This window comes from Anabrus simplex, chromosome 1, assembly GCF_040414725.1.
Source record: "Anabrus simplex isolate iqAnaSimp1 chromosome 1, ASM4041472v1, whole genome shotgun sequence".
NCBI lineage: Eukaryota > Metazoa > Arthropoda > Insecta > Orthoptera > Tettigoniidae > Anabrus > Anabrus simplex.
In genome coordinates this window covers 673,888,055-673,907,833 of record NC_090265.1, presented here as the reverse complement: position 1 = coordinate 673,907,833, position 19,779 = coordinate 673,888,055, and the positions used below count along the sequence as shown (strand labels likewise).

At 40.1% G+C, this 19,779-nt stretch overlaps 1 protein-coding gene across 1 annotated transcript; it reads left to right on the top strand.

Moving 5' to 3' along the window:
- The first annotated feature begins 2,980 nt into the window (after positions 1-2,980).
- LOC136871958 (alpha-crystallin B chain) lies at positions 2,981-13,375 on the top strand. Its single transcript, XM_067145720.2, has 4 exons — positions 2,981-3,237; positions 11,284-11,493; positions 11,573-11,794; positions 13,033-13,375. The coding sequence occupies exons 2-4, from the start codon at positions 11,284-11,286 to the stop codon at positions 13,147-13,149; spliced, it is 549 nt and encodes a 182-aa protein (XP_067001821.2). The 5' UTR covers positions 2,981-3,237; the 3' UTR covers positions 13,150-13,375.
- The last annotated feature ends 6,404 nt before the right edge of the window (positions 13,376-19,779 follow it).

Here is a 19,779-nt window from a genome sequence, read left to right as displayed (position 1 = left end):
TCTGAGGAAGCTGTTCCTTGATTTTAGTCGTGGGGTTTCTGGTTGATATCAATGTAAAAGGGGTGAAGCTGATTCCTGCCCGTGATGCCCCTGCTAAGATAGTTGGAATTAAATTTCCATTACTGAACTGAACGTCAGCACTCCAGAAGCATTTATGAACTCAAGATGCGATTAAATAAACGGTTCTTCTCAGAACCAGTTTTGACAGTTATTTCGGTGAATATGAAAGGCATGTCAATGTCTAAAGAACAACTACTACACGAATTATGCCGTGAACAGAAGTGTGATGTCCTTTGCATACAAGAAATCCATAGAGATACTCAGCAAAGACGACCATGTATACCTGGTATTCAGTTAGCGGTAGAAATTCCACATGCTACATATGGAAGTGCTATCGTCAAACCAGAAATCCAATTCAAGAGTGCCCATTGTGCCCACGAGAATAACATTGAGATCATAACCTTGGAGCTTAGTAATTGTGTGATCACCTTTTTTTATTGGCTTTACGTCGCACCGACACGATAGGTCTTATGGCGACGATGGGATAAGAAAATGCTAGAAGTTGGAAGGAAACGGCCGTGGCCTTAATTAGCGTACAGTCCCAGCATTTGTCTGGTGTGAAAATGGGAAACCACGGAAAACCATCTTCAGGGCTGCCACAGTGGGATTCGAACCCACTATCTCCCGAATGCAAGCTCAGAGCTGCGCGCCTCTAACCGCACGGTCATCTCAGTTTACCGACCTAAATGTTTCAACAGGATAACGACCCCAAACATACCGCTGCTCTGAACAAGGAGGGATTAATTTGGAACATTCCAAAACATTTAAAAAAACACCTCTCCAGTCTGACATTTGTGGGCGTTTTTGAAGTCTAGGGTTCACAGTAGAAAGGTTTTATCCAAAGATGAGTTAAAACGAGTGGTGATCCAAGAATGGTACAGTATCCGCCAGTAAATTCCATGCAGCATAGGTGTCAAGCTGTCATTGAAGCCAAGGTTTTTTTTTTTTAAATGCCATTTGTTCGGGGCGTCGACCTATGAAGATGTTTCACCCCTACTTGCACCATATGTGAGGAACCTGCGTGTATTATGTAAATGGTGGAAGGAACGTTAAGGACGACACAAACACCCAGTCCCCAGACCACGGATATTAATCATTTACAGTTTAAAAAACCCTGACCCGGCCAGGAACCGAAGCCGGGGCCGCCGGGTGACAGGCGGACACGTTGCCCCCTACACAGCGGGGCCGTACAAGCCAAGAGCCACTCCACAAAGTACTTGGATCGGTGATATGGTTCATTTCATTCATATGTTTGGTTTTGGTTGAAGAACTGGCATCTGTGCGAATAACAACGTGACTGGAAAAGGTCATTTTTTGTTATATTCTCGAGTATTTTGTACTATGTGTCATAAATATTATTTTTGTATGGAATTTTAAAGAAATCTACCAGAAACAAATTTCTTAAAAGACATATCTGTGTCGGTGGGACGTAAAGCAAATAGCAAAAAAATAAAAAATAAAAAAAAAAATAATAATAATAATAATAATCTTAAAAGACAATTACTGTAACATACATTTGAATGTTCAAAATATACTGCTCTTATCACAATATGAAACTGTATGAATAAGAAAGCGACATAGTGTACATCAGCGCTTTGTGGTAAATAAAGTTTACACAAGGTATTTTAAAATATACGGGACGGTACATGAAAATCTAGGCGATATGCGTCCCGTATATTGTTTGCAGAGACAACGGGACGTCTTGGAGAAGCAAGGGACAATCCCGTAAAATAAGGGATGTCTGGTCACCCTAGGGTACAGTCGAGCGAATGGCCTGTCAGAAGAAGGTGAAGGAATTCAGCATGCCAACACCTAGCTCATGTTTCATATGTAGCGCGAATCGAACAGAGCAGCTGCTCACTGTCAAATGAATACAGTACATGACACTTTCTCTAGAAGCACTTGTCCGATTTTCAAAATAATCATGGTGGTGAATTTGTAATATTTGTAAGTTTAAGCCTATGAGTAGAAAACGACGTAGTTCCAGTTAAGAAAACATTATTCCAAAAGTATTGCCCCGTGACAATGTTCTATAAGTCGGATTCTGGGCCCTTTGGCCCTTTACTGAAAGTGGAAACAGAATGTCAATATCTTTCCACTTACACGAGTTATTTGATGTGGACATCTTAGCTGAATAACAACTTTCCACTTACACGAGTTATTTGATGTGGACATCTTAGCTGAATAACAACTTTTTTTTTTTTTTTTTTTTTTTACGGTTATTGTGTACTTTACCGAACAAGTGGCCGCGCGGTTTGGGTCACGTAGCTATCAGCTTCCATTCGGGAGACAGTGGGTTCGGACCCCACTGGCGGCATACCTGAAGATAGTTTTCTGTGGTTTCCCATTTTCACACGAGGCAAATGCTTCGACTGTACATTAAGGCCCGGTCGCTCATCTTCCCATTCCTGGCCCTTACCTATCTCATTGTCGCCGTAAGACCTGCCTGTCTCGGTATAACGTAAAACAAAAATTGTAAATAACTGTGTATTTTTAACTTGGACTTTCCACTTACACGCAGTTGATGACAAAAATATAGGTACGGTATTCAAATCAAAAATATTTCCGAAATAAACTAACTTGGACTTAGAGATTAATCATCAAATGGCATAAATAACTTATCGTATTAGTTATTTTCAGGCTGGCTGTATGATCTCGTGATCTAAGATCAAAATGAAATTTGAATAACGACATTAATCAATAGAAATAAACAACGGCACTAAGAAAGAAAAACGCATATTGGGGCGGTCTACGTGTTAACAGTTCTCGTTCTCTCTCTCTCTCTCTCTCTCTCTCATTCCTTGGAATCACCCCTTCCTCGCTTCCCTCACCACTATGCCGTTGCTGTTGGGGACTCGAATGTTGTTCAGCCAATCGGCTTTGAGTACGAGCGCAGTCACTGACCGTCCATTCAAACAGCTGCGTGGATGGAAGCAGATGGAAAGGTGTAGAATATTCACTTTGGTGTAGAAAGTTCTGCGAGATCTTTTTCCAGAAGCACCGAAAAATCGTTGTGTCTAGAATATTCCAGATAGTACATCGATTTGAGTATATAAGTGCGACAGTAGAGGGATGTATTATTGTTTGAACCTGCTCGGTGAGAGTGCGTGACGAAACTGCCTGCTGTTGTGCGCGATTTCAGTTTTCCATCGAACATTTTCTTTGCATCGAACCAAGGTAAGTTGTTAAAACTCATGTTACTTACTATTTTGGGGAGTTTATTTTTCGAATAAGCTGTATAGGTTTTTTTTTTATCTTTTAGTGTGAATTGTGAACTTTTCAATGTAGAAGAGGTTTCAGGTACGTACGTCGTATTTAAATCGGACATTTCTTGAACTTTCAAGGTTTAATTTTGAACTTTCTTCGTTTAATTTTGATGCAGCTTGGGCGAATACCCTTTCGTATTGAGTTTCGTTTCACGAGCAACTTCCTCTGATACTCTAAATTTGTGTTGTTAACTGTGTTCGTATGTTTTGATAACTTCAAACATTGAAATTGCCATAATAATTACGTGTTTAAATAAATAAAAAATAAGAACTTTATGTGCGCAGAACTTGCAAAACTTGCAAAACTTTTGGAAAGATGGTGGTGGCGTAGTCTTGAATAGTAGGAAATTTTCCTGTAGTGTGTTAATCTTGATATTTGCTGAAAATATCCGAATTGTGCACTACATCTAATTTTTTTAGATAGATAACTGGGATACGGTATAAAGAACTAGGCGCGCATGATTAAAATGGCAGACTGAATATTAGGGAGCGGAGTGTTTTCATGTGTAACGTCCCAACCTACACGACTGACTACTGTCGGATTTTTTATTATGGACACTCGAGTTTAGGCTTTAATTACAAACGAACCAATAGGCCTATGGAAATTTGAGTTATACCAATATTTTCCTTGTTTAATTCTACATTAGCGTATATAAGACGCATTGTTTTCGACGTTCATTAAATATTTTTTATTTGTGGTTGTAGTGAATATTGCCCGGATTTTTGGCTTCTTCTCTACGAAGCGCTCACTTAGGAATATATACAAGGAAAACGACTTGTCTGATTCTAATGAAATTTGTATATATTATAACCACATGCATTTATAGTATAATACTCAAGTTACAATTTTTTTCAACCACCCTGAAAAAAGTTCTTATCATTTTTCTAAAGCAACTCTTTCTCAGCCCAGGATAAACGTACGGCAGAAAACTTGGGCTTATTATGAAGCACGCAGTCATGGTTATCAGAAACTACAACAACTGTAACCGTACAGAGTGGTACCGAATTTATGAAGAGTAATATTGAAGGGAGGTTTTGTCCACGCCGGACAGTGCGATTAACAGCAGGCCGGGTGGTGAAATTGGGCGCAGTGTTGCCGCGTTCAGTAGTAATCACGCGCGCAACGAACAAAGTACACTCGCCCCGGGCAGTTGTGAAACGGAATGCCCGTGACCTTGGTTTGTCCGGAAGCTATTTTCAGTTTTCCTATGTTCTGCATGTTGACCACGTCACTTCAAGATGCCTCCGAGACCGCCGTTATCAGAGGGTGAACTTGCAATGATTTTTTTTTATTTGCTTTACGTCGCACCAACATAGATAAGTCTTATGGCGGCGATGGAAGAGGAAAGGCCGAGGAATGGGAAGAAAGCGGCCGTGGCCTTAATTAAGGTACAGCCCCAGCATTTTCCTGGTGTGAAAATGGGAAACCACGGAAAACCATCTTCAGGGCTGCCCTCAGTGAGGTTCGAACCCACTATCTCCCGGATGCGAGCTCACAGCTGCGCGTTCGTAACCGTATGGCCAACTCGCCCGGTTTGCAATGATTTCGAGTGCTATTTTTTCTTTCAATGTGAGTGGAAAAAGTAGGGGACAAGAGGTTCCCTGTGTACCAGAAGGTGGCAGATTGTCTTGGATTATCGCTGTCGTCAGTGAAGAGAGTAGGAGCCGCTTCAAAGGAGAATGATGGAAATACGTCATCCAGGTCATAATTTTACGTATCGGAAGTGAAGAACGATTTCTTGACGGTGCAGAACTTTGTTTTAATGGCAAGAAAAGTAGTGGTGATTACCAGAATGAGATGAACTCGACTCATTATGAAGAATGGTTCAAGAAAGTCCTGAGTTTATTTCCTCAAAGTTCGGCCGTCATTATAGATCAAGCTCCATATCATACGAGGATCGATCCTTAATCTAAAAACCCGAACATGTCATGGCTGAAACGTGAAATTATACATTGGATAACGTCAAAGAATATTTCACTACAACCTGGAGTTGACGATTATAACAAATTAACTAAATCAGAGCTGATTGTCCTTGCCAGGCCTTAGTTTCAAACGCCGGTAAAGAAGCTGGAACAACTGACTAAACGACTTCGACCAGACGTAGAGATTATTTGGTTACCAGTGGCCCATTGCGAGCTTAATCCAATCGAGCTCATTTGTGCTCACGTAAAAGGGAAAATAAGCAAAAACAAATATCGCTAACACATTAGAAAATGGTAGAGGTATGGAAGCAATTTACGCTTTATGCCGAGAAGCCTTACGTACCGTGACCCCTGAACTCTGGAAACAATGTATTAAACACGCGAAGAAAATTGAAGACCACTACTGGAAAAAAAAAAAAGATGGACTGTGTGCAAATGTCCCTTATTTCGAGCCAGTCATAAGCAACATGAATGAGAGCAGCACCGATTCTTCGGAGCAAAGTGATTTTTCAGACGAAGAAAATTGATAGAATTAAATACCGTAAATATATGTAAATAATAATAAAAATAACTCTTGTAAAAATTGTACAGTGTGATATTTCTAAATTAGGAAGTTAACCATTTTCAAACCTGCCGTTGAAGGTCCAAAGTCCTTATGAGAAAAGGTGATGGGAAGTGGAATTTATAAGAGGAAATAAAATTAAAGGTTGAAAGTAAACGAAGAGCTGTGTTCGATGCGGGCGTGATTACTACTGAACGCGGCAACACTGCGCCCGTTTTCACCACCCGGCCTGCTGTTAATCGCACGGTCCGGCGTACACAAAACCTCCTTTCAATATTACTCTTCATAAATTCGATACCACACTGTACGGTTACAGTTGTTGTAGTTTCTGATAACCATGACTGAGTGCTTCAAAACAAGCCCAAGTTTGCTGCTGTACGTTTATCCTGGGCTGAGAAAGAGTTGCGTTAGAAAAATGATAAGAACTTTTTTCAGGGTGGTTGAAAAAAATTGTAACTTGAGTATTACACTACAAATACATGTGGTTATAACATATACAAATTTCATTAGAATCAGACAAGTCGTTCTCCTTGTATATATTCCTAAGTGAGCGCTTCGTAGAGAAGAAGCCAAAAACCCGGGCAATATTTATTACAACCTCAAATAAAAAATATTTAATGAACGTTGAAAACAATGCGTCTTATATACGCTAATGTAGAATTAAACAAGGAAAATATTGGTATAACTCGAATTTCAATAGGCCTATTGGTTCGTTTGTAATTAAAGCCTAAACTCGAGTGTCCATAATAAAAAATCCGACAGTAGTTACTAGACCATAATGATAATTCTCGTCTCGAGAAGAGGGCTAGATAGCTTCTCTATGCTAGGTTCAATATATAGATTGTCTACTTGCGGTTTACGAAGACTTGAGACATACTCGTCCCAGTTATACGATTAGTTTTCAGTGACCTATCCTAGAACTCAATCGGCCGTGAATTGATAAACGCTTAATAGACGCAGAAATTACTGTGTACTAATTAATGTAGGTAGTTTTATTTTATTTTTCTAAAAGCCATGTACTAATCATGCCCTGTAAAAGTCTGGTTCCGCACCGTGCATGTAAATATCAAAACCAGAATCCTTTGGTAACCACTCGTTGCCGAATCGCGGGTGCGATTCGTCACCGTCGTGGACTTCGCTCAGTTTTACGGTCGGACGCCATTCCTGACGCTGCCCAATCTACAGGAATATTTTACTGTTGCTCGTAAGTGTACTCAATGACTGTATGGAATGGTCCGAATTAGGATAGTGACGAGTAACAGCGCGATTACTTAGCTGCAAGAAGTGAAACTCCTTAGTGCGAAATAATGCAGGTAAAGGCAACTGCATAGGTGCCAGGTTTAAAATCGATTCAATCGGACCTTGTCTTTGGCCACGCAACTGTACAGACAAGATGCGAAATCGGAAAGAAATGGTGGAGAGGGATCATAGGGTTTAACTATTTTTATTTCAGGCAGTACCCGGCGGGGGAGGGGGGGTTATGATTTCCCAGTAAGTAAATTACGCCCCCTCCCCCAGATCATTTGGTTTGAATTTTAGTCATTAAAAAACGTGATAAACGTTGGGATTTATACCGTTTGTACATTCCTTACGTGATTGTCCTATTGGCTACATACAGGAAACGCTCTCCCAAGAAGTACAGTAATCAAAGCTACTTCCAAGTAAGTTGCCCGACTTTCGGATGGACTTGCCAGATTGAAACGTGAGCAATAGGCTGCTAGTGCGGAGTTGCCATCGCTTCTTTGCTATATTGCTCAAGGTTTGCCAGTCGTATTATTTATCTATTAAGTGAATTATTGGTGATGTTTGAAAATATGCACAGTAAAAAACGCAAATTTCATTTTCTACATTCTATTCATTATTATAATGAATCTCCCCCACCATCAGCGTATATCTTATCGCAAAAGCTCCTCACTAAAATTGCCCGGGGGAAGTCTTCCCTTAATTTATTCCAATCCTTTGCTCATCGTCATATCAATGATTATTTGCCCTAATCTCTTTGAATTCAAATTTTATCTTCATATTATGCCGTTTTCACACCTGCCAAAAGCTTGGGCACTGTCTTAAGGCCACGGCCCTTTCCCGGCCTTGCGATGTCGACTTTTCACCCTTGGTCCACCTAATATAAAGTTGTACTTGCTTGAAAGTATTACGGTACCGGTGCTTCCTAGCCCCGCGGTAGTACGTCATTCTCAATCTCGTTTTGTACACAGCTTTGGGCTAATCACTTGAATTCCTCAGAACTAATTTCACTCATTTATGCTCGAAAGTCACGGGGACGCACAAGTCTTCAGGTAAAAGATGGTTCTCATTTCAGTACTTTCCGCTTGAAATCGGATACACAGCAGTCTTTAGCGTTCACCTCGCTCGAAACAAAGCTGGAATCACGTTTTCAATAAAATTCATTGTACAACTGCAAGGGACGAGTGGTTTGTCGGCTGCGAGCGCATCTGGATGAATTCCGGTGGCGGCAACATTTTCTAACGCAGTTTCCGTAGGTCGCATAAATGCGCATATAACCATATTTTATAATTTTCTTTTCTGACCAAATGAAAAACGTAAGTCGTACTACACTCCTTTATTATTCTGAAAGTATTGACAGGTTTTGTAGAGATAATGCTAAGGGGTTCTTAGCTTTATTTTAATTTCCTTTTCTTAGAACATTCCTAGTTAAAATTAAGTTTGAAGGTGACAGGTTTCACAAACAACAAATTCTGATTTCAAGACAGACCATTGGGAATGTGACTCCCTATGCACAACTAATGGCATTTTTCTTGGAATCCTGTCGCCACTAAATACAAATTCTGTAATTTTCGTAGCTTTCTGCAAAATTAAACTAATGTTGCATTTGATAAAATGCAGATGGTTGCCCTTTTTCAAGTCACTCCTAGGGCAGCTGCAGATCGCTTATTACACTGGTTTATACATGTCCCCTTACGTTTAGGAAATGCTTTCCAAGTCTCAATGGAGTGGATGTTAACCTCAATTCAATAAAACTTTAAAATCGTTTGCAACTGGTAAACCCTGATATAGGCCTATTCAGTTTGCATACAGTGAATGGAGTCACGAAAACTGGAACCTTTAGTTTTTTTAAGGTCTCTGTAAATCTTTTGAAAATAGCCCTGCTTGACGTGCTAAATATAGACATGACAAGCACTGCATTTCCTTTAAAGTGCATTGCAATAAGATGGTTGGAAAATCAGAAAATTTGTCAATGTGATCAAGCTGTTAAAATATATGATCACATTGACAAATTTGTGAAAGATTACACTGGAAAAAAAAACCTTCAGTACCTTAGAAGCTGTGAAGAATACACTTAGCGCAACACTAAGTGCTTTTAGAAGTATTTTGTTAGATCTTAAACCTTTCTTCGGAAGGTTTCAAAATCGGAAACCTATGATGCCTTACGGTACCTGTTGCTTGAAGAACTCGTTCTCTTGAATTCCAACTTTCCAACTTCATATTGTGATCTTTCCTACATTTAAGGACACCATCCAAACTTATTCATCTACTGATGTCCTCCCACGCTATATCTCAGCTGACAGCTCGGAACATACCACTTAAATACAAAGTATGTTACATGTGTTATTTCTTTAATATCCACCTATTCAATATAGAGATCTTTTTTAGAAATTCAGTATTATAAAATGTTAAGGGACATGTTTTGCCCATATTAAGGGAATCATCAGCCTCAACTTCTTTACACATATCATTGAGAGAGAGATATATATATATATATATAAAATCTTTGAATTGAATAGGTGGATATTAAAAAAAGTAACACTTGTAAGATACTTTGTATTATACATTTCAATACGGACCTAACATGAGAATTATAACGTAACATACCACTTAGTCGAGCAGCTCGCCTCCTTTCTCCCAAGTTTTCCCAGCCCAAACTTTGCAACATTTTTGTATTGCTACTCTTGTCTGAAATCGCCCAGCACAAATTGAGCTGCTTTTCTTTGGATTTCTTCCAATTCCTGAATCAAGTAATCCTGGTAAGGATCCCATACACTGGAACCATACTCGAGTTGGGGTCTCACCAGAGACAAATATGCTCTCTCCTTTACATCCTTACTACAACCCCTAAATACTCTCATAACCATGTGCAGAGATCTGTACCCTTTATTTACAATTCCATGTGATTACCCCAATGAAGATCTTTCCTTATATTAATACCTAGGTATTTGCAATGATCCCCAAAGGGAACTTCCACCCCATCAACACAGTAATTAAAACTGAGAGGACTTTTCCTATTTGTGAAACTCGCAACCTGACTTTTATCCACGTTTATCATCATACCATTGCCTACTGTCCATCTCGCAACATTATATCGAGGTCATTTTGCAGTTGCTCAAAATCTTGTAACTTACTTAATTACTCCGTGCAGAATAACATCTGCGAAAAGCCTTATCTCTGATTCAACTTCTTTACACATATCGTTGATAAAACATAAACGTCCAATAATACTGCCTTGAGGAATTCCCTTAATTTTTACAGGGACAGAAAGCTTCACCTAATGTAATTGAGTTCTATTTTCTAGAAACAGAGTAACCCATTCAGTCACTCTTTTGTCAAGTCCAATTGCACTCATTTTTGCCAGTCTCCCATGATCTATGCTATCAAATGCCTTAGGTCAACTCGTGAAGAACAATGAGATTGTTTAGTCCGAAAAGATAGCTGAAGAAAGTACTTCCTGAAAGGTAAAGAAAGAAAATAAAAATAAAAAGCAATCCGAACAAGAAAAACGTGGAGAAAATAAACATTGAATTTTGGTTTAAAGATTTGGAGGAAAAACGGAAAAAGTTGGCAATTGAAAACAAGAAAAATGTTCAATAGGACGGTAATCTTTTCTTTTTCATTTCTATATTTCCTGACTGATTTATCTTCAAATTTGAAAAATGTTTTGAATATAGACCTAGACTAACTGGAATCCATTACATTTACCTACATTAGAAACAGTAATTGCTTTTGATCTCGCAAGTGCTTTAAATCTACATGATATAGTATGATATGCTGTGGTAAAACTTTATCTTGATATTACTCTATTAGTTAGTTGTAATTTATTCCTTGGAAATAATATAAATGTATGTTAGGCCAACATGTTACCTTTTAGACTATATAAAGTTCCATAAATAATCTTTAGAGAGAGATATTTCACATTAACTTGTCACTCCATTTTTGTATGTCGGTAATTTTTTCTTGCGTCACAGAAACTTCAACATTTCTGTGGACTTTATGGAAAGAATGTCCACTTGAATCTAGTCTCTTAAGTGTCTTTCTATTTGGACTCCTCAGCTGCGCATTCACTGTAGTAACCTAGGGTTAACTTCCTGCCCGGGTCAAGGCATTTTAACTTGCACAATTTCCTTGTATATACGTCTTCATTGGATGTTCATACTTTAAAGGGCTGCACTATGCTAACAATACCCACGTGAAATGTTTATTGATGATTCTCAACTGTTTCAGATGTCTCTTGCTCCTTATGTGAACGACTTCTTTGGCGACTGGGACGTTTTCCGCCCAAGATCACTCTTTGATCAAAATTTTGGACTGGGTCTCTTCGATGAGGATATGCTGTTTTCACGACTTAACCCCATCTATTCGAGACCGTGGCGTCGAATGGCTGCCCGTGACAGCGGTGTGTCAAACATTCAGTATGATAAGGATGGATTCCGGGTAAGGTTTATTGCTTACTTATACATCTTTAGTTGTGCAGTCTGATTTTGGCAAATTTCTTACAGGATTTCTTTTTCAGGCAAATATTGATGTGCAACAATTCAAACCTGAGGAAATTGTTGTCAAGACTGTAGGAAATTCTGTTCTGGTGGAAGGAAAGCATGAAGAGAGACCAGACGAGCATGGATTCATCTCTCGCGAATTCCAGAGACGGTACACATTGCCCAAGGATGTTGACCCTAATACAGTTACATCCAAACTCGCTTCAGATGGAATCCTCACTATTGAGGCACCTCGCAAGGTATGCACATTTTTATTTCAAAGCTATCTTCTTTAACTTCATTCCTAACCACAGCTTTGCTCCTGTGGATTTTGTAATTTGATGAAAGTTCCTTGATAATGTACTAAGACATTACCTGAAAATCCTTAAAGTATAAAAACTCGAAAAATTTTCATGTACCCCAGGAACTGTTCATAACCCACGTTTTGTGGTATTGCCTTTTAGAGCTAAGATTACCATGCGTGTATATGTAAGAAATGATCTTCTCGAGCCAAAAAAAAAAATCTTTCATTTTTAAAGAAGATTCCAAATGCTTATTTCCACATCTGTAACATCTTTAGTTTTACATATAAGCATCCTCATAATTACTCCTTTGTTTTTTCACTTCTCGCCCGCCTTTTCAGTTCTTTTCAGCCCCTTAAGGGGATTTTCTGTCTGGCCCCATGGCTAAATGGTTAGCATGCTGGCTGGTTAGCATGCTGGCCTTTGGTCACAGGAGTCCCAGGTTCGGTTCCTGCAGGGTCAGAAGTTTTAACCATAATTGGTTAATTTTGCTGACATAGGGGCTGGGGGTGTGTGTCGTCTTCACATATCACGACGAGCAGGTCGCCTACGGGTGTCAAATCAACAGACCTGCATCTGGCAAGCCGAACTTGTTCTCGGGCACTCCCGGCACTAAAAGCCATACACCATTTCATTTTTTTTCAGTCGATTTTCTGAAAAAGTTTCTTATCTCTTAAGAGATTCAAAGTACCATCCTTCATGTCTGTGTAACATCTTCAGTTTTGATATCTGTATCCTAATTAAAATAATTCAACCTGCTTTGCAGTCCTTTTTACCCCCGGTCCCTTTATTTTTTATTTTTTTTTTCAAAATCAAAATGCATACATTTAAAAACGGAAAGAAATTTTTTTAAGTTACAGATATTTTTAATTCTTCCCCCTTTGTCACTCCTGTTTACCCCCTCCCCCATTAACTGATTTTCCAAAAACAATCGGGTTTCATTATTTTTAAAGGAGATTCCAAATAACCAATTTTCATGTCTGTAAACTCAACTTTTTGATATACAATTTCCTCATTAAAGCAATTCACCCCCTTAGCTACGAATATCCAAATGTCCTTCCTTAGCGAGAACTTTTACTCTAATATAAATGTATCCCCAAAATTTCATTTATGTGGAGTAGTTTTGGCTTGGTGATGTGTCGGTCAGGACATGTTATTTAGATTATAAATGTGATTGCTTATTCTTTTGGTTTCAGGCTTTGCCTCAACCTGAAGGGGAACGCATTGTCCCAATCACCCAGGTGGGAGCCCCTGCTGTCACCCAAGTTCCAAAACAAAGTGCCAAGCAAGGACAAGAGCCAATGGCGCAGTAATTTCTTTGACACTATTGTGTAAATGCATCTCTTGTTCGGAGTGGCTTCTAATATAACAAACTTTCCAGAATGTTGTTTTTGGAGTTGTACAAAATACTTCTCACCATCCCAAGATGATGTGTAATTTGAATGTTTTGTATGCCTTTTCTGTTCAAAGAAGCCTGATTTGTAGTTCCACACTTCATTGTATATATATCATAACACAAATACATTGAATTGCCAAACATTTTATTTTTTATTTACTCCTGTACTCCCTTGCCCAAAGATTCATTCTTGAATGTTTCTTGACCCTAAGAAGCACTTTTGTCCTGGTCTAAGGCAGTCTACTTGGCATGCCTGGTGTCCCACCTTGCAGTACTGTTATTGCAGACCATTACATCCAATTGCAGAGTTTATGAGAAAATTAGATTAAAAATTAAATGTACTTAAAATTAAATACCTGGCAGCATAATTGGCCATTTCCTGAAGGGAATGGTTTGACAACTTGTTAAAATAAAATTACGATAAGTATTTGATTAGGGATGCATTTGACATATCGTAGTAGTGTTCAACCTTTATACATAAACAGACCCCCCCCCAATGTTGGTATACAGGGTTATTCACTCAAGATGTTAGACGGAAATAATGTCAAAACTATTAAAGATATGTTTTTTTATTATTATTATTATTATGATATCTGGGGCTTATAAAATAATGTGCTATTTACTCTCGCCTGGTGAGGCCAGCTGTATGAATTTTTACTCTTCCATTTAAAGATACGGAGTTAAACTTAATATCTTGGTTATTAATCATTCCATGAGAATACATAGTAGTTATTTCACAAGTCCCTGGGGTATCATTTCCGAACATGAAAACTAGATATATTCAATGGTTTAAGCGTTACGTCCGTGTAACATCTTAGGTGAATAACCCTCTTATGGAGTTGAAAAGATGGACTTTATTTCTGTACAATTATTCAATTTTTAATGTTGTATTGTATGTGCCAGTTTGTTTTCATTACATCTTAGACTGCAATTCAAGAATGGTCTGCATTGATACCATATTGTTTTCAAACAAGGTTTAAAAATGTTTGAAAAAACTTTCTTTTTATATTATGGAAAGGACTTGCTTGAATAAAATTACGTTGTGAGAACCACATATTGCCAGATCAGCTCATGGCATTAGCTAATTTTTCCATTCAGAAAGAATTGTTCAAGAGACAGGATGGGTTTCCTGCTCTCAAGAACAGAAGGATTTAATTCTTGCTCTAGTTGACAGTGGTGGAGAACATTTCTGTTAACCCTATCCTGTTTATCATACACCAAAAATTGGGGAATCCTAGCATTAGACCACTTTATTATCCTGCTCACTTCTTATACACATGCAGCAAGAAACCCAGTGAGCACTGTGAAAGAAATTCATGGAAAATTTAGAAGTATATTCAATCTCCTTCTCCTGAAGAAATAGGAGATTGCGGTACAATCAATCAGTACAGCCTGTGAGTTTCTGGACAATGGCTAACTATAGATGGTTCATCTTGTAAGATATCCTGAAACTGAAAGGACTTAGTAACTTGTGACCTGCACTCAAGTTATATTGTTTTACATTGAGAAGGATGTGGGCAGAATTTGGAAGTAATTGAGTAAAAGTAATTATATTAACTTACTATTAATGATTACTTTCTTAGTAATTTTTACTGTAATCATTACTTTCTAGTAATTGGTATACATTACACGAAAGGAGACAATTTTTTTTACAACTTGCTTTACGTCTCACTGACACAGGCGGATCTTATGGCAATGGTGGGACAGGAAAGGTCTAGGAGTCAGAAGGAATCGATCGTGACCTTAAGGTACAGCCCCACCATTTGCCTGGTGTGAAAATGGGAAACCACGGAAAACCATCTTCAGGACTGTTGACAGTGGGGTTCAAACCCATTATCTCCCAGATGCAAACTCACAGCTGCGCGCCCCTAACTGCAGAAACCCTCGGGTATCTCATGAAGACATTGTCGCCAAACAGTCAGGAGGCATTTTAGTATGTACTGCAAAATTTTATGATCGTACAAAGGAGAAGTTATATTTGTGTAAGATTAATGCTGAACAGAGGAATGAGGATGACCTTATTCAGATAATTGGTGTATTGGAGGCTACTGAGCCTGACAGATTAAGATGGGTAACATGTGGTACTGATTATTTACTGGCTAAGAAGTGTTACAATGATGTGTGGTGTGTGATAGTTCCCAGGCCTTTGATAGAAGACACTGTTTGGTTTTATCACAAGGAGTTGGGACATTTCAGTCCAGACAAGGTTTTATGTTGCTCTTCAGTACAATTTCATCTGGAAGAACATGGGAAGGGACGTTAGGAAAATTCTTGTGACTTGTGTCAGCGCTGCAAGCATCCCAACAGGCATTTAGAGGGTCCTAGACAGGTAGTTTTGACGCAGGCGTCTGGAGAGCTTGTTTGCGTAGATCTGTTTGGACCGTTAGTTTCTCGATATGGATACCAGTTCATATTTGTCGTATTAGATGCCTTCAGCAAATACGTCAAGTTGTATCCCCTGAGAAAAGCCATGGGATGAGGGTGTGTCAGTCATCATTGAAGGTACCTGAATTTGGAAAGCCACTCAGGGTAGTATCAGACCATGGATCATAATTTTTCTAAAAAATCTGGAGAACCAAATTGGCAGAAATTGGGATCAAACATATTTATTCATCGATATGATACTGCAAAGGAATATGTCTGAAAGAATCGTGAGAGAACTCGACAGGATGTTCAGGTCGTATGTGAGCAGTAAACACAGCTCATGGTTTAATCTCCTGGACGATATTGAGCGGTGGTTTAATGTCGCTAAGCACGACAGCACCGGATATTCTCCAATTGAGGTTGAATTAGGTAGAAATCTACCAACGAACTTGCTAGAATACTAGGTTTAGCTACAGGAGAGGCGGTACACAGGGATATCTGCATTTAGCTGGCTAGGGATAATTTAATTAAGGCAGGTAATAGGAGAATTTGCCAACAAAAGGGGAACGTACAGGACGAGTTTGAGGTGGGTGGTGAAGTCCTTCTCAGAGTTCCTCATTTGTCGAACGCCAATCAGAAAACTATGCATAAATTCCTTCATTGTATATCAGGGTCCATATATTGTGGACAGTAGAATTGGCAAGTGTGCTTATTGGCTTCTAACCTCTGACAAGGTCCTTGGGACATATAATATCTATAGCCTACACAGATGTAAGAGATAGGATCTGCACCTTGGATGTAAATATTATCAATTTTGAACTTGTGTTGAGTAGTAAGAGGGATTGTGTACAGAGTTGTTTGTATATAACACCGGGCGAGTTGGCCGTGCGCGTAGAGGCGTGCGGCTGTGAGCTTGCATCCGGGAGATAGTAGGTTCGAATCCCACTATCGGCAGCCCTGAAGATGGTTTTCCGTGGTTTCCCATTTTCACACCAGGCAAATGCTGGGGCTGTACCTTAGTTAAGGCCACGGCCGCTTCCTTCCAACTCCTAGGCCTTTCCTATCCCATCGTCGCCATAAGACCTATCTGTGTCGGTGCGACGTAAAGCCCCTAGCAAAAAAAAAAAAAAGTTTGTATATAACCATATTATTATTATTATTATTATTATTATTATTATTATTATTATTATTATTATTATTGTTGTTGTTGTTTGGACAAATTGTATTTTGCATCTGCAAATACACTTAAGTAGACGCAATGTATATATCTTTATCACAGTAATTTAAGTGTTCAGTTATGTAATTCTAGGATTATTTATCAAGCTCTGTTTTGTGGTGAATCATAATATGTGATGTCATCGATTCACCAAGGGGCTGTTATGTAATAGTACATATATCATGCCCTCACACTGTATTCAGAAGTGAGAGATATTATTATTATTATTATTATTATTATTATTATTATTATTATTATTATTATTATTATTTCAGTTGTATATTTTGTTAATAATATTTTAGAATGGAAGGTCTCCATATGTGATATGAGTAATTTGTTTGTACACTGACTGACAGAGCAAATGCAACACCAAGAAGGAGTGGTTCGAAAGGGATGAAAGTTGGGGAAAAAACAGAGACGGCACGGACGAATAATTGATGTTTATTTCAAACCGATATGCAGGTTACACAATGCGCACGGCATCGACTCAGTAGGATGTAGGACCACCGCGAGCGGCGATGCACGCAGAAACACGTCGAGGTACAGAGTCAATAAGAGTGTGGATGGTGTCCTGAGGGATGGTTCTCCATTCTCTGTCAACCATTTGCCACAGTTGGTCGTCCGTACGAGGCTGGGGCAGAGTTTGCAAACGGCGTCCAATGAGATCCCACACGTGTTCGATTGGTGAGAGATCCGGAGAGTACGCTGGCCACGGAAGCATCTGTACACCTCGTAGAGCCTGTTGGGAGATGCGAGCAGTGTGTGGACGGGCATTATCCTGCTGAAACAGAGCATTGGGCAGCCCCTGAAGGTACGGGAGTGCCACCGGCCGCAGCACATGCTGCACGTAGCGGTGGGCATCTAACGTGCCTTGAATACGCACTAGAGGTGACGTGGAATCATACGCAATAGCGCCCCAAACCATGATGCCGCGTTGTCTAGCGGTAGGGCGCTCCACAGTTACTGCCGGATTTGACTTTTCTCCACGCCGACGCCACAGTCGTCTGCGGTGACTATCACTGACAGAACAGAAGCGTGACTCATCGGAGAACACGACGTTCCGCCATTCCCTCATCCAAGTCGCTCTAGCCCGGCACCATGCCAGGCGTGCACGTCTATGCTGTGGAGTCAATGGTAGTCTTCTGAGCGGACGCCGGGAGTGCAAGCCTCCTTCAACCAATCGACGGGAAATTGTTCTGGTCGATATTGGAACAGAGAGGGTGTCTTGCACATGCTGAAGAATGGCGGTTGACGTGGCGTGCGGGGCTGCCACCGCTTGGCGGCAGATGCGCCGATCCTCGCGTGCTGACGTCACTCGGGCTGCGCCTGGACCCCTCGCACGTGCCACATGTCCCTGCGCCAACCATCTTCGCCACAGGCGCTGCACCGTGGACACATCCCTATGGGTATCGGCTGCGATTTGAGGAAGCGACCAACCTGCCCTTCTCAGCCCGATCACCATACCCCTCGTAATGTCGTCTGTCTGCTGGAAATGCCTCCGTTGACGGCGGCCTGGCATTCTTAGCTATACACGTGTCCTGTGGCACACGACAACACGTTCTACAATGACTGTCGGCTGAGAAATCACGGTACGAAGTGGGCCATTCGCCAACGCCGTGTCCCATTTATTGTTCGCTACGTGCGCAGCACAGCGGCGCATTTCACATCATGAGCATACCTCAGTGACGTCAGTCTACCCTGCAATTGGCATAAAGTTCTGACCACTCCTTCTTGGTGTTGCATTTGCTCTGTCAGTCAGTGTACAAACGGATGGGAAAACAGTGTTATTTTCAACTTGGAAAGTTTGTACGAGTCATGTGGAACACCCCCAGAGTCCCTTGATGTTGTTATTGTCAGGTGGACATCCCAGAGTTTGATGAGGTGGCCTTGTTATTGCCTTGTGACACTGAAGAGGTTCAGGGCATGGTCTTGCCAAGAGGATCTACTCATGAATTGATTACCGGGAGCAATCTCGACATATCATATGAGAGAAAGGGGAAGCTAAGGTCTATATAGGCATGTGAACAAATGGCGAGAAGCATACTGGACTTGACTTCAAACAGCAGAGGAGAGGAGATGTAACTTTTGTGGAATGTGGTCTTATTATGTTTATGAAATGTGGTAATAACCTACAACAGTGCAGTGCTTACGCACTTGGTATTATATCGCTTGTGGCGGCTTGGCATTATATGTTAGTGAGAGCTATGGAGTGCTGTATTTCAGACTTTCCATAATTTATGCTTTGACACAGCAAACTTGTGTTGCTCAAGTGAATGTATCTTTAAACCAAGTGTTAAAGTCAGTGAACACAGTACAGTGAAACCTCATAATGCGAGTAACTTGGTCTATGAGTGTTTTGCAAGACGAGCAAACATTTTAAATCAATTGTAACTTGATAAGCGAGTGGGGTTCTGTAATACGAGCGTCACATGTGCCTACGCTTTTCCCCTCCCCTGTTTGTTTGTTGAATGGATGAACAAGATTTTTGGTCCCGTAGTGAAGAAATAATATTCAGAAAATAATCTGCCGCTCAAAATCTAGCTGGTTATGGATAATGCTTCTGCTCATTAGATGCCTTCAGCAAATACGTCAAGTTGTATCCCCCGAGAAAAGCCATGGGATGAGGGTGTGTCAATCAGATCATTGAATGTACCTGAATTTGGAAAGCCACTCAGGGTAGTATCAGACCATAGTTCATAATTTTTCTAAATAAATCTGGAGAACCAAATTGGCAGAAATGACTTGTGTCAGCACTGCAAGCATCCCAACAGGCATTTAGAGGGTCCTGGACAGGTAGTTTTGACGCAGACGTCTGGAGAGCTTGTATGCGTAGATCTGTTTGGACCGTTAGTTTCTCGATATGGATACCAGTTCATATTTGTCGTATTAGATGCCTTATCAAGTTGGAATGGTACCTAACTTAAGGCCACGGCCGCTTCCTTCCCTCTTCCTTGCCTGTCCCTTCCA